The following is a 16712-nucleotide window of genomic DNA, read 5'->3' as shown; positions in this document are numbered from 1 at the left end:
CAAGAGTGTGCAAAGCAGTAATCAAAGCAGAAGGTGGATACTTTGAAGAACCTAGAATATGACATATTTTCAGTTGTTTCACACTTTTTTGTTATGTATATAATTCCACATGTTAATTCATAGTTTTGATGCCTTCAGTGTAAATCTACAATTTTCATAATCATGAAAATAAAGAAAACTCTTTGAATGAGAAGGTGTGTCCAAATGTTTGGTCTGTACTGTGTGTATATACGCAATGGGACATTTCATGTTGTTTTACATTAAAATGTTGTTAACATTTTTTGGAAACGAAAAAAAAAATCACACTTGATGTTTCTTTTCATTGAAATAACGAATATTATTAATATTATTAATATTAATCTAGTTTTCTTTCATATTATTTATGTACATTTTGTTACATGTTTTTACATTATTTTAGTAATCATGCTTGTTACAATGACGGTGCTTTGTGTGTGTGACACTGTGCGCCTTTTATATATTATTTACCTCAGCTTCTAAAGTGGATGTACAAAACAGTATGCGTATACATATTTATATATTTTTAAATGCCACGACTTACATTCATTTTTACCATTTATGGGCACATTTTGTTTAAAATAACAGAAATCTCTAATTTACTTCTGTTCTGTATTGTTTGTGTGAGAGAGTGAGTGAGTAACAGTAACCAAGGAGTGTAGCGATGGGTCAGCTGTGTTCCAAATGCAGTCATCTCCCGATAACAGCCCACTCTCTCTCTCTCTCTCTCTCTCTCTCTCTCTCTCAGTGGGTCTATGCCAGGTACCCCAGCAGTGAGGGTGTGCGCCTGTAGAGGGGACAGTCTGTACTGCCACAGTGCAGAAATGTGCCTGTGAACTCAAATGCTGAGCACAGCTGAATGATGCACCCGTGCTGGGACTGACACAGCTCAGAGACACCGCTTAATCCATCTTATGGCACGCCGCACAAACTAATAAATGAATGTGCAGCTGCATTACATAACCACAGTCCAGACCGGGCCACTACTTGTAACGTGATGATGAGTACACTGAGGATATGCAATCTTCAACCTCAGCACTGAGGCCTGATTAACTATTCTGACAGCTCCGGTTGAGCTATGCACATAAAAGCCAAGCCATCAAAAGAGCCTCATGACAACTCATCATGATGGTCAGCAGAATATGATGATGAGTTTTAAACTCTGCTTTGGTGATAATTCACCTTTGGATCCTGGGGATGGAAGTGATACAGCAGAGACTTGGGCTAGTTGACACATGGGGAAGTTTAAGAGTTGTGGATTGTATAAACATGTGTCATCTACACTCGCCTAAAGGATTATTAGGAACATCATACTAATACTGTGTTTGACCATCTTTCGCCTTCAGAACTGCTTTAATTCTACGTGGCATTGATTCAACAAGGTGCTGAAAGCATTCTTTAGAAATGTTGGCCCATATTGATAGGATAGCATCTTGCAGCTGATGGAGATTTGTGGGATGCACATCCAGGACACGAAGCTCCCGTTCCACCACATCCCAAAGATGCTCTATTGGGTTGAGATTTGGTGACTGTGGGGTCCATTTTAGTACAGTGAACTCATTGTCATGTTCAAGAAACCAATTTGAAATGATTCAAGCTTTGTGATATGGTGCATTATCCTGCTGGAAGTAGCCATCAGAAGATGGGTACATGGTGGTCATAAAGGGATGGACATGGTCAGAAACAATGCTCAGGTAGGCCGTGGCATTTAAACAATGCCCAATTGGCACTAAGGGGCCTAAAGTGTGCCAAGAAAACATCCCCCACACCATTACACCACCACCAGCAGCCTGCACAGTGGTAACAAGGAATGATGGATCCATGTTCTCATTCTGTTTACGCCAAATTCTGACTCTACCATCTGAATGTCTCAACAGAAATCGAGACTCATCAGACCAAGCAACATTTTTCCAGTCTTCAACGGTCCAATTTTGGTGAGCTCGTGCAAATTGTAGCCTCTTTTTCCTATTTGTAGTGGAGATGAGTGGTACACGGTGGGGTCTTCTGCTGCTGTAGCCAATCCACCTCAAGGCTGTTCGTGTTGTGGCTTCACAAATGCTTTGCTGCATACCTCGGTTGTAACGAGTGGTTATTTCAGTCAAAGTTGCTCTTCTATCAGCTCGAATCAGTCGGCCAATTCTCCTCTGACCTCTAGCATCAACAAGGCATTTTCGCCCACAGGACTGCTGCATACTGGATGTTTTTCCCTTTTCACACCATTCTTTGTAAACCCTAGAAATGGTTGTGTGTGAAAATCTCAGTAACTGAGCAGATTGCGAAATACTCAGACCGGCCCGTCTGGTAGAGCTGTAATCCTGCCTTAAAAGTTAGGCCCGACAGGACCCGAGCCCGACAGGTTTCGGCCCGAGCCCGACAAGTACATTTTGATTGACAGCTTTTTAAAAGCCCGAACCCATTTGCAGCCCGACATTATTCAAATGTGCGCACGCACACAGCTCTTTTGCCTTTAGTCAAGAATGAGTCATTTATAGATGTTTTAACAATTTATTCATAACTAACTTAGACTAGACCACTTGGAAGTTGGAATAAAGAAATAAAATAAGTCCTCTGTGACATCTTATCAAATTGGCATAGGCTCATTTAGCCTATAAATAGACCAATGCACCAATAAAAACGAGTCTTTTTTTAACAAATAAAATTGAGATTAATTTTAAATTAAGATGGGTATTTGGCAATAACGAAATTAAGATAAAGGCTCCGCCGGATTTGCTTCACCACTAGCAGCTGACATTTAATAAAAGAATAATGCCAACATTAGCGTAAATACTCAGTCCCCATTATGCATTTAAGACTCAATTCATATTTAGTTATCATTTGAAAAACCTTTACTTACAGAGTTTAGACTAGTCTACATGTTTGTGGAGGAAAATGATTGAATCCACTGTAGATGTCTTCAGCGCGTTCCTGCGCTCACTGATGGTGTGTCATTATTCACTCATTATTCTCATTATAAACATGGTCCAAACTTTTCCACACCTCAGACTTTGCTTTAGTTGCTGGTGCTAGCAAAACGTAATCGCCAGAGGCAAGCCTCCGTTACACATACTCCATTTTCGTATCTTTCTCATGCTAACTGAAACACATCTCATGACCAGAGCGCAAGCCCGAGACTGACCCGAGCCCGCGTAAGATGATATAAATTAAGCCCGAACCCGATCGAACCCGCCAGGTCCCATCGGGTTCGGGCAAAGATCTTCAGCTCTACCGTCTGCCACCAAAAACCATGTCACGCTCAAAATTGCTTAAATCACCTTTCTTTCCCATTCTGACATTCAGTTTGGAGTTCAGGAGATTGTCCATTGTCCTTGACCAGGACCACACCCCTAAATGCATTGAAGCAACTGACATGTTATTGGTTAATTAGATAATTGCATTAATGAGAAATTGAACAGGTGTTCCTAATAATCCTTTAGGTGAGTGTATATGACAAATCATAAAGAAATATTTACAGTGTGACAAGTAGTCCTGGACTCTCCCTTTATATTATCACATAACTCTTAATCCAATTTAAGTGCAAGGCAATGATCTATGAAGACTGATTTTGAATTTGTCACTTCTAGAAAAAAAAAAAAAAAAACAGCCTTCCAATTGTCAAACAAACCAAACAGGCTTTTCAATTTTGTTTTCAATTTAGGATTCGGCCTGAGTGGTTCCATTTTCAGACTCATCTCACAAAATAATTTTCTTCTGATTGTGCAAAAGCTGTGCTACTGCAATCAAAAACAAACAGATACTAAATTCATTTTATTTTGCTCAACGGGGGTCAATAAAAACCCATTGTGAATTGTATGACATTATCATCACTCCTCACGTGAAGTCTGTTTCAAATGAAAGGCAGCAGTTATGCAGCCTTCTAAGATGATTACTTTTGGCCAAATTTACATTTACTGAGTGAGTTTAAACAAGAGTGCGTTTGATTTTGTTTAATGTTAAATTGCTTGGTTTTCTTTATTTAAATTTTTTTTTTACATTTAGATGTTTCTCTAGTTGGGAGTCAGTTGGGAAAAAAAAAGTAAAATTATACTTTAGCTTAGCTAATGCCAAACTCCACTCAAAATAAGTATGCCATATGCTTTGTGTGTATGAGATACAGAATTTGATACATATAGCTTTCAAAATTAGTTGAAACACACTTCCTTTAGATGTAACTATGGCTCATTTTGTAAAGTCTGGAAAATTTAAAATGATATGTATAAATCACATATAAATAGCCAATGGGACCAGCTCTAGATAGGGATGGTGAACCCTGTCTAATCACATCCCTGGATATTATCAACAGCATGATGAGAGTGAGCTGGTATGACCTGATCTGATGTTCAGATCTGATGGCTTGCTCGATGGCTTAGAAATAAAGGGCAAATAAAGTGAAGGTTAATTTTAATGTGATATAAACCGGGTGCTAAAACAATTCAGGACAGTGTGTGCAGATAAACAACACTTCCAGCAAGCAGCTTATTTTTATTTATTTATTTATTTATTTATTTTTATTCTCCTACAATACCAGTACCAAAAATCTATTTACATTTTACTGCAGTAGACTGCGGCAGGACTGCTGTGATGGTACTGTAATCTAAAGATGGATCTTGAAATATTTCAGTGTGGTATAGTAATATCATAGATGCTCTGCACCAGCCTACACACTAGACCAGCTTCTGTCTGTGCGTGAGAGCTCACAGCATGTAAACTCACTTTATCAAATAACATTAGTCCTACAGCACAAGCAACACAGTATGACATTGTTATAACAAGCCATAAATCGAAATACAAATATCCAGTAATCACTGTTTTATGCTCACCACAGTTCAGATTTGATACATTTTAGTCAGATTTCCACAATTTCCACAATTAATTTCAATAATACAGTATATGCTTTTGATGAATTTAACCCACATTGTTGTATTATTATTATGATTTTGTTTTTAATAATCCTGCTCAACAGAAGAGTTCCTGGTGAAACACTATATGTTTCTGCACAGAAATTACCAACAATCAGAGAACTGTGACCAGCAAATTGCATCAGAAGCTGAAAGAAGTGCACTTTTGGACTCTACTTGCCCAGAATCACATTTATTAATATTAGTCTTCAATGTAAAACTTTATGATTTAGTTTTTCCACCAGGTGAAAATCACATGCCAGGTGCTCAGAAAAGTAATATAGCAGTCTACTCTAGGTTTTTCACATTTTGAAAATAGATATTAATTAGTATAAAAATAAATATAGATAAAAGTATAGAATGTGCAGTGATGGGTGTGTTTTCCTGCATTTATGAACTGCTTTATCCAGTCAGAACTTATAAGATAGATGTGCATGATATATTTTTACATGATCATGGATATACTTTACACATTTCTACAAACTAAGGTCAAAGCTTTCAAAACAATTAGCACAACCATAAAAAAAAACTCGTTTTAGTTTCAAAATGAAATCGTTTTCAGTCACCACATCACTGTAAAATCATTGCCCTCAGAAACATTACAGCTTTTATTGTTGACTAAGTACGCTATTATTTCACTTTATTATTTTTTTTTTACAATATAATTCTCAGTAGTTCTTGGCATGTACATATTTTTCAGAAAGTCAATTTTACTGAAGTAATTACCTGCCATTTGAAAACAATTGCATGTGTCATAATAAAATCTATAGTATCTTTGCAAATCTGACACGTGACGATCTGGACAGCATTACATAACCTGATATGGATACTGATCTGTAAGATCCCTATATAGAAATAAATGCCTGGACTTTAGCTTAGATTTGACTTCAGCTCGTGTATAAGTAGATTAGCCATATGATGAATTGTTAATAATCCACACGTGACCCTGGATACAGAATGATGAGAGCAGAATTACAAAAAAGGATTACTGAAATCTTGCTGATATGATATGGCAATAGCTACCTGATATCATGAACGTAATGAATTTTAAATAAAGAAATAAATCAGCCCAATATATGTGTCTAGTACAACAACAAGGAGAGTAAAAAAATAAAAATTGTCCTTTGTAAATGGATGCATACTCATTTGTGACCTTTATATTCTCATCTCATTCTCTATTCATGTCCATATTTCTTCGATTCTGTAAACACAGATAAAGATGTTATTACCACAGCAGAAGAATGTCATTTGTTTCATAAAAATATTGCTTTGTTTCTGCTACCTATGGGAACGGTGAGCAATTGTAAATTTCATAGCGACTCAATTAACGTCGCTGTATTTTTAATACCTAAATAAAAACAATGAGACTGAATAGGTCAGATAAAGACCTCAAAAACTGAATGGAGAATAAGAGAATAATGCCTTTGAGGGCTAATTATCACCTTCATGCTGTTCTCCTTTTTTTTTTTTTTTTACCTCAGGTTTACCTGTTTTTAAGCTTTCAGTTTAAAGAGACAAATATATCACTATTCTTCCTGTGCTACAGTATCTGTCTATACTAATGTACTGAAATTGAATGGTTGATATTTTTGTAGCTGAAATGGTCTGATGGGAACCACATGAGGCTCATCAGAGATGCTTAATATCCTCCTGGCACAATTATTTTTTTTACTTATAGGTCTAGGAAAGTGTTTTTGTTTTTATCCTGGTCCTCGTGACCACCTGCTCTGCATATTTCGCATGTCTCTTTTGTTTAAAGCATCTTATTCAGAAAACCAGCTCATTAGAAGAGAACTTTGTGAATGAAATGTGTTCCGATTGTCATGTTTCCTACATAGTGTTTACTGCTCTCTGCTCCCTGCACATGGGAAATCGACAGATTTTCTTCACTTAAGAACGCAGAATTGCGCTACACCACTGCCTGCAGTGTCTTCACAAACAGAAAACACTTACTATAGAAGTGAGAATGTTTTTTTTTTAACCATAATCATGAGATCTGCATAGAAGTCATGTTTCACTTCTTTCAAACTGGAATCGTGGTGGAATATCTTGTGGAATATCCACTTCACAGGACACTTACAGTCGAATGGAACAAACCCCTGAAGCGGGAAGAGAAACATAATGTGCAGAAGCGGGGAGGCGCAAGGACCACACTCGTCCAGAATGACTTACTGTAGCTGGATAAACACCTGGTCAGTCTACTCTGCCTGGAAAGTTTGATATATTGATATTTTGATATATTTCTTTCAAACAAAGCATTAAAGTTTCTATTACACTGTGGTTCTCAACCCACGGCCCCTCACAAATTCAAATGGGCCCAACCATGCTGAACACAATGAAAAAAACAAAACAACTTTCAGTTATTAAAATATTTTTTCATATATTATTTTCATATGTGAGCAGACCTGTACTCACGTAATTAACATTAAGCATTTAACTAACACTTACAAGTGCGCACTTTGGCAGAATTCAATTCAAATATAAATAATCCACATGACCTTCATGTTTGTAAAAAAATAAAAAATAAAAAAAAATAAAAAATTATATATATATTAAAACATTTTCTTCAAACAACGATGTTTACTCCATTGAGGAAATCCATTACCTGTTTTTGTTTTATAGACGTTCTTTTGGAAATGTTTTTAATTGTAAACTGTGCTTGAACAGTGCATACATCTTTCCTGATTTAGACAAGATGACTTTTTCAACAGAAAAAGCTATATTATGAATAGAGGACTGATATTTTAGCCAGAACAAACACTTTGAAGTTATAAACATTTAGATGGATTTCTTTATTACAAACAAGCACTGCTTATTATAATGCTTTTTTACTTCCCAAGAAGTTAACTGATGGACTGGAGTAGTGTGGATTATCGTGACATTTTATCAGCTGTTTGGACTCTAATTCTGACGGCACCCATTGACTGCGTTTGTGAGCAAGTTATGATTTCAATTTCTCCACATCTGTTCTGTTTGTTCTCAAACAAACTCATCTACATCTTGGATGGATTCATGGTAAGTAAAATTTCAGCAATTTTACATTTTTGGTTGAACTATTCATTTAAAATGATCACAAATCAAAAACCACAATACTAAAAACCCAATGCAATATATTGCATGTAAGCATCACATTGGGCAGTCGTTTGCTATTACATCATAGACTGACATCATTCACTGACCTTTTCATCTCGCATTGTGCAATGTTGATTACTGACCTCACATTTAATTAAACATGTCTTCTTATCATTTTACTTCCACATGATTGCTTATGCCAAACCTGATGACTTCAAAGCTAAGCTTAGTGATGGGCCTAGCACTAACTAAATTACTCCAGCCCTTTCATTTCCAGCCTGTGTTATATGCAGACTATACTTATCACTGGTGTCTAAATATGATCAGCTCTCCAGGGTTCTGGGACTGCAGACTGTCTTTATCTGCATTAAAGGATACCAAGACCTTCTCAAAACACTGTGACTGAGCATCTAAACTCCTAATGCTCAGACTTACTGACATTTCAAATCAAGAGTTCATATATACAGTTATTAAGGTTGTAGAAAATAACTTTAGTACGCAGTGGGACTTTATTATAGCCTGAGGATCATAACCTGGAGCAGGTGAATGAAGAACATCTATTTCTGCTTCTCCAATAGACTTTTCAGAATAAACGTCATTCAGAATATGGTTTTTAATGACAATAATGAAGGCTAAATGTGGTCATTTACTTTGTAGAGTACATGCAGTACTTTCCTAATCTAATAATAAACAGCATATTATGGATTTCCAATATTTAAATCATAGAACATCCCATGACCCATCGTTACAGAAGCCTGTGTCTAGAGTTGTGTCAGGTTCAATGGTGCATGGAGCTTTAAACCATCAGAAATTCATTCAAACATTTAGCTGCTCAACACTGAAAAGGAAAGCTCTATTGCAAAAAGACAAAGTAAATTGAATCCATGAAGAAACAAAAACTAATAAGTGCTTAAATGACAAGCTACTGTAGTCTATCATTATCATTCCAGACACACACATCAGATTATTGTGCAGGTATCAGAAACAACAGACATAAAAGTTGTGTCCATTTCATCATCCAGTGGACATCCGGGTACAGATGCTTCATGGAATGCAACTCTTCTGAGGCCTTAGCTATTAATACTGAGAGACAGGTTTGTCAGCTTTGATCTTTGTTGCCAGCAGATATTTGAGGGTTCAGCAAAACCAACACAGGACTCAAACCAGAAATCAAACCAGGACATGCTGTTGTTTACTGCTTCTACTTGTGTCTAGATTGATGTGTACTGCTTCTGCTGAGAATCTCACTGCAGTCGTTCTAAATTGTATAATAATAATTAAATCAAATGTATAAAAGTAGTTCAATCTTGAGCCTAATTATACTTAAAAATATATATAATAATAATAATAATATATATAATAATAATATAATATAATATAATATAATATAAAATATAATAGAATATTTAAAAAAAAAAAAACATTCTGGAGTAAATACTGGATGTTGTGGCTGGAAGAACTTGCAGAACTATACAGTGTCATTGGTAAAGGCATAATGTGAAATCAAGAGTACAAGAGTATATTGTAAAGATAATTCTCAATCTACCTGATAACATTTTCTTATTTTATTTTATTTTTTATTTTTTAAATACAGCATAAACGAATGTGATGGTTTATGTGCAATACATTAATGTAGTTTTTACCTATAAACATGTAAAATATAGTGCAATAAAAAAAGTAAAAAATAAAAATAAATGTTTGTTTGTTTTGTTGCATTGTCAGTGTCCAGTCCCGATCAAATAGGGTCCCAAAAGCTTTATAAACCAGTGATGAAATGCTCCTGTACAACACAGAAATGAAAAGAAACTCTTTCAAAACTATTATAGCTTTGGAAAATGCACCTGCTGCAGTTAACCCCATACGATATATGCAACGTGTAAAGACACACAACATACAACAGGAAACAATTCATACTGTAAGGACAGCAGTGGGATCTTTATAGCGGATTCTTTAGGATCCTTCAGTATGGTTTCCAAATTATGGGGAATTCTCTAGGCTACACATTCCTATAGGCTAGCATCTGCTTTCTTTGACTAGTTCAGTTCAGGCTGTTTCAAACCCAAACCTATGAGAAATCGAAAATACACTGCATGTTTGATGTAAATAACCAAAAAGGATCATTGTTTATAAATCTCGGCAACAACGAACACTGAAATATTTCGCGTTGCGTTTTTACATTTCGCACTTCATCACAACTTTACACCGCGAACGTCAGATTTCGACATTGTTTACAAGCACTCCACACCTTCAATTCAAGAAATAAGACACACAGCTTGGTGAACGAAGCAAATGAAGTGACACCTACCTCTAGTTTGCATAAACTCGAGCTTTTGGATCGCGACTTTCTGCGCAGGTACACGGAAAACCATCTTCTCACCGTAAATTTGCGCATGTTCGTATCCATTGTACCGGCTCGCCTGCTACTATCCTCAAACCACAATGTATCTGTCCAGCGTTTAAATCCAGATCAGCACGACAGTGGGGATTTACAGTCGCCTTCCCTCCACTAATCCACAATGCTGATCTATGAGGGGGGAGGCCATGACAGAGCCAAACCTGCAGGTTCTGGGACGTTTGCTCGCTGTAGTTCGGCGGAGATGACTGGAGCTGTCCTCCTCAGAACCACCTTCACACTCAACTGTAGTGAAGAAGATCCCTCCCCAAACACTGAGCTCCTTAAAGCTGAACGCTGTCATTCTTTATGTTTAAATTGTTTGTTCTATCTCAGCTAAATATGCTGAGGGGACTATTAATAAACCATCCTTATATTAATGCCCCTGAAATAAATTAATGCTGGGGTTCTTTGGTGCTATGCATCCAATGCTCTGATTGTTGGCTCAGCATTGATTTTGGGGCAGAAGAATTGTTTTTCTGGCAAATGGAAAACTGGAGGAGTGTTTAAAAAACTTTAACTTCTGTATTTTCAGAATATGTGACCCTGGACCACAGAACCAGTCATAAGGGTTAGGTTTTTTAAATTGAGATTTATACATCGTCTGAAAGCTGAATTAATACGCTTTCCATTGATGTGGTTTATTAGGATTGGACAATATTTGGCCGAGATGCAACTATTTAAAAATTTGGAATCTGAGGGTGAAAAAAAAAAAAAAAAAACTAAACAAAAACAATCAAAATATTTGGAAAAAACGCCTTTGTTGTCCAAATGAAGTCCCTTTAGGAAAGCATATTACTAATCAAAAATTAAGTTTTGATATATTTATGGTGGGAAACGTACAAAATATCTTCATGTAATCCCTTCATGTATCCCTAATGAATTTTGGGATAAATGAATAATCAATGACCCATATAGGCTAATGCATTTGTATTAATTAATAATACAACCGTGTTATATGACTGCTTTTGTGGTCCAGGGTCACATATGTAATTCAATTTTTCAAATCTGAGGGACAACCTAAGCTTTTGTGGACTTCTGGGAACGCTGGGTGTACTGTGGTTTTGCGTTTCATAATCTCAGTGGATGTGGTTGGTAACCCAGATATTCTTTGTCTTTCATAAATACTGCATTTGAACATCCTCATCTGACATACTGCGGAGAGAGAGAGAGAGAGAGAGAGAGAGAGAGAGAGAGAGAGAGAGAGAGAGAGAGAGAGAGAGAGAGAGATATGATTCTTTATAAGAAAAGATTTCTGTGAACAGTTTGTAAGAAGCTCTATTTTCATGAAATTATGTTTAACCATAGATTTACAGTTCTGTCTGGTCAAAGTGTTGGTTGAGAAACCTCAGCGTATCATTATAAACTGAATTATATGTTATTATATGTGCTACTATGCACATAAATTAACTTATATTTTGTGTGATGAAGCTCAAACTCGCTGAACTGAATCAGTTCAGATGAATTTTTATTTTTATTGCAGCATTTTCCTGCGATGCCTGGAGTGTTTCTAGCATTTCTAGCAGGTAAATGCTCTGACCGCAGCTCTTTTTAGCCACAGGGGTTTTGTGCTGAGAGCAAAGAGAGACTGCAGTGATACAACCCCCTCGAACAGTGTAGAGTTAAAAACATGTTGTGTTCTATAATAGTGGTGTTTATTTTATGGCTTTAAGTTGTTGTTGTTGTTGTTTTGTGGCATTGACTTTATTATGTCACGCTCCATAAGAGGCATGTCTGCATTTACAATGCCTTGCTAATTTCTAAGCAGTTGTTGCGTATTTCTTAATTATTACAAATGAGAAATATCCAACAAAAATTTCACCACACCAAATTTGTCCAATAGAATATTTAAGAATTTTTTTTTTTTTTTTAGAGATATAGACAGTTGTTTACACAGACTTTATTTATTTATTTATTTAGTGAGTTTAATGTTGATTGGCTAAATGAGGCGGTGAGTCATCAGAGCTGGCTGTGCTCTATAAATAGAAAGGACTGACCTGGCCTCACAGGCTAATCGTGCTTTGAAAGGCTGAGCAGGGACATCTTCAGACGCCTGGCGGTACCCACAGCTTTCAGGTTGTGAATTACACCCCATTCTTGAAGGTGCTGTAAGCCATTTTTATCTGGAACATCACTACGACGTGATAGATTATATGTACAGCCCTACTGATTTGAAGAATCATGTCTGTCTACCAGCGCAGCCTTCAGCCGGATGCTCACTTGCTGTAGATCATATATTTTATCCAGTGTATAATTAACAAACGAATAAATAAATTGTTGAACGACGTACATTTTAGACATAATATTGTCAATATTGACTGTTTTTGCTCTATTCTGCCAATGAAAAATAGTTCTAAACTGACTCTAATTCTAAATGTTTTGTTGCTGAATGATTCAGCGTTTTTGAACAAATTGGGTGATTCAGTGATTTATTGACAAATTCATAAATACAGGCTGATTTCCAGACCATTTTGCATCCTTGAAAGGCACTTTGGGAACTCAAAACTTCATTATAAGTTGCATATTGGTTTTTTATTTTATTGTTTTTATCCTGGTGAATCCACCAAATATTACAAAATGTCATCCTTGGTGTTATCCTCACCTTGATTCAAATCAAAATTTATATCTCGATTTTATCAATTTTCTTAGCATTTTATTTTAGAGTTAGATTACTATTATTTATGCATGCGAATGTATTTAAATTAGTGCTGTCAAACAATAAATCACGATTAATCACACCCAAAATAAACGTTTTTGTTTACATAATATATGTCTGTGAACTGTGTATGTTTATTTTATTAATACGAAAACATGCATGTACATATTTAAGAAAATATGTTAAGTTTATATATGAAGTATATTTATATATAATATAGATTATTAGAATATACATATACATGCAAATATTTTCAATATATATGCTATATATGTGTGTATTTATATATACATAATAAATGTACACAGTACATACACATTATGTAAACAAAAACTTTTATATTTGATGCGATTAATGCAATTAATCTTTTGACAGCACTAATTTTAAGTCCAAAATTTGTTTCTTTGAAAGTCAACGGTTTGTCCTCCTTTTTAAGTATTAAATGGCAATTAAAATTGACAGAACACAAGACAAACCTTTTAACCTTTAAAAAGCTGATATACTTTTTAAAATAGCCAACACTACTGAAAGTCATTGTATGATTCACACAGCAATCAGTTAATTTATAATGTTCAAAAAAAAAAAAAAAAAAAAATGAAGACTAAAGGACTGTGCTTGAGTTCCTGGGTGGAATAAACTCTTTGCCCTGTGATGTATCGCAGACAAAGGCCAATTAGCACAGTTAAATCAGCCTTGAGAAATGGTAGGTCTTTCAAGGGGTTTACAGGTGTCCCCTGCACGCTGATCCAGCAGCATAAAAGCCTCCGTGCCGAACACCTGTGTCAAGTGGAGCACACTGAAGCACACTGTGCTGTGTTAGGATGGAGTGTGTTTATCATAGAGGCTAATGTGTGTAATGGTGTGTAACTCCTGCCGTGGGGGCTAGAAGGAGACTGTCTGACTGTAATAGCCCTGAGGTTTAAAGATAGGATGCTGCAAGTTATCCTCAGCTCTGCAGTCAAGCAGCAAATGTAAGAAATGCGGCGTATGAAAATTTTATATTTTCTCAGGCAATGATATGTTGTTTGTTTATACCAAGACCAGTGTGCTTAATAATTTACAAAGGTAGCACATGCCTATTGAAGGGAAAGCGCAAGCTTGAATAATCTGTAAATAAGTGTACATAAACATAAATTATCATTACGAAGAACAGTAGCCAGAGATTGGTGTCCTGTCTAACTTGTACAAGTTTACAATGGGAATTCAAAGCCCATATGGAAACATGACACAATTTCTAATTCTCCAAATTTATATTTCACAATGTGCCTTTCTCATTTCAACTTAATATCTTATAAATGCTACTATATATCACAGTCAAGCAATCCTTATTATACATATTATGTCACATTTATGGGTTTTCTTATTCTGAAGTGGAAACAAGCACAAAAATAAAGTTTCCAAAATGTGGTCTTTGCAGGGATTTCACAGAAGAATCATTTTGTCCCCCTAAACCTTTTAGTGAATTATTGATGTTTTTTCTCAAAGTGAAGAATATCCTTTCCCATCCTTTTTTCAAAGAACCCTTTTTCCACTATAAAGTACATTTTGTGAAATGGGAAGGTTGGGTAACACTTTATTTTACGGTGTCATTGTTACACCTATTGTAAAAATAATAAATTGTGCATAATTACATGCCATACAAGTAACCCTAAGCCACGTAGTACATGTGTACATGTAGTTAGTACTCATTACCTAAATGTATAATTGTAACAAAGATACCTTAAGATAAGGTGTAACCAAAGATTCTATGGAGGTAGTTTCTTTATGGAATCATCAATGGCAACAAAGATCCTTTTGTACATACTCAAGGGTTAAATTCAAATTTGGATTACAATTCTGCACCCGGTTTGCTGCCTCAATAAAATTGTGGGGCTGAATTGGAATTTCAAAGGCCTTCTCGGTCCAGTGGTGAATGCTGCACGTCCATGAGTGATGGTGTTCTGGCAGATGAGATAAAGGAGCGGAAAGAACTCCACCCGCTGTGTCTGTCAGTGCTCCATACGGGTTAACTTACAGGTGCACTGCTGCTTCCATTCATATTGAAAGTAATCCATCAGACAGGAGAGAGCTGTTTAATTCAGTCTTTTTTGACATAATCTCTCTCTCTCTCTCTCTCTCCCTCACACTGCTTAAAACAGAGCTAAAGAGTGAGAAAGGATGGATGCAACAGCAGACATTTATTCTCATACGCTCACTGTTACATTTCTATATACAAATGTCTAATGGAAATTTACTTATTTTTACTTTAAAATACTTTCTATTAATCCATAAAATGTTTATAATGTGTGGTACACATGCAAATACATCATAATTCTGAGACATTCTTATTTTCTTTGTGATATTATCTAAAATTTTTACAAAGAAGACAAGCTTTGAAAATCATCTTGACAAGTTTAAAGGCCGTATGCTGCTTGAATTCTTAAAGAGATTTGATGTTTAAGGGAATGTAGACCGTGCTGTGAGGTTTAGTGCGTGGATTCAAGGCAGTTGTTTGGGTGTTCTGACAGAGACAGATACATAGATCCCAACTCCTTTACTAAAGAGAAATTTAAGTGGCAGTTACAGAAGAAAAGTTGAGTTGAATTTTATGTAAACCTCGCTATATTGCCAACTAAATGAATAATGAATACACTGAATAAACCGATAAATAAATGATTGATTTTAATAGTTAATGATATTAAAGATTGTTTCAAGTAAATCTTCATATAAGTTTCTTTTAGAAAGGAGATTTCTAATATATATATATATATATATATATATATATATATATATATATATATATATATATTTGTTATTATTTATTTATTTAAAAGAACCATTGTGCAGCCAGGTTTGTACTAATTTAGATTTTGTTATCTTATTTGTGGATGTGGGATATTTTACAAAAACAAAGTAAAAAAATAAATAAATAAATTGTTCATAACCAGCATCGGAAACTGGTATCCAGTTCCTGTACAATCTTAGTGATGATGAAGAAATCAGTTCTATTTTATGTCATTTTTCTAGTTCATCAAAGGATTTGTCTGAAAATCTTCAAAGCTCTCCCTCATTGTCTATGATTTCCCATTAAGGGATTAGGTGAAGTTAACCGGATTTCAGGGAATTAGAGTTTTTACAGCAGGACAGAAACTGTGAAATCTAGAGTAGACATTGTCTACAGTGACCTTCCAACATAAACATGTTCAGATCTTTTAACTGAAAATAAAAGGCGAAATGTTCCACACATTCACAAACTTTTGCAAATAATTGATTAAAAGCCACTTATTTTCTTTATTTAAAAAGACACAGTGATTTGGCAGGTTTCTGTGTAAAGATGTTTGCACACCTGCATTTTGTTCACAAATTATTTCACTTGTATATCTGCTCGAATCATTCAGAGAAATCTTATTCTGTAAACCCTCATGTGTTTGTCATATTTTAGGTAAAATCTCTGTTATTTAATAAAACATAATTAAAGGTGCTCGTTCCTGTTGGTGTCGTTAATCTGGAAACCTGTGTGTGTGTCACACATTTTAAATCATTAAAATGCATTAAATTACAATTAAACATTGCATATTGGCAGTGTCGGATGTAGTACATTAATGTGAGTTTTGTAATCAGATTTTTATTTATTACTTTTATTAAAGTAACACATTATGTTTAAGTTATCAATTAAATACAGTTTATATTGTTAAAAAAATTG

The 16712-nt window shown here is 35.3% G+C and overlaps 1 protein-coding gene across 1 annotated transcript in view; it reads right to left on the bottom strand.

The window, feature by feature from the left end:
* The window catches only part of LOC113057326 (ribosomal protein S6 kinase alpha-2), a 56562-nt gene extending 45937 nt beyond the window's left edge, over positions 1 to 10625 (bottom strand). The window contains exon 1 of the mRNA XM_026224676.1: positions 10288 to 10625. Within this exon, the coding sequence (XP_026080461.1) occupies positions 10288 to 10386 (99 nt within the window). The 5' untranslated portion in view covers positions 10387 to 10625. The remainder of the gene's footprint in view (positions 1 to 10287) is intronic.
* Positions 10626 to 16712: the final 6087 nt, after the last annotated feature.

The sequence above is a fragment of the Carassius auratus genome, chromosome 38 (genome assembly GCF_003368295.1).
Source record: "Carassius auratus strain Wakin chromosome 38, ASM336829v1, whole genome shotgun sequence".
In the NCBI taxonomy this organism is placed as follows: domain Eukaryota; kingdom Metazoa; phylum Chordata; class Actinopteri; order Cypriniformes; family Cyprinidae; genus Carassius; species Carassius auratus.
This window is presented reverse-complemented; position numbering and strand designations above follow the sequence as displayed.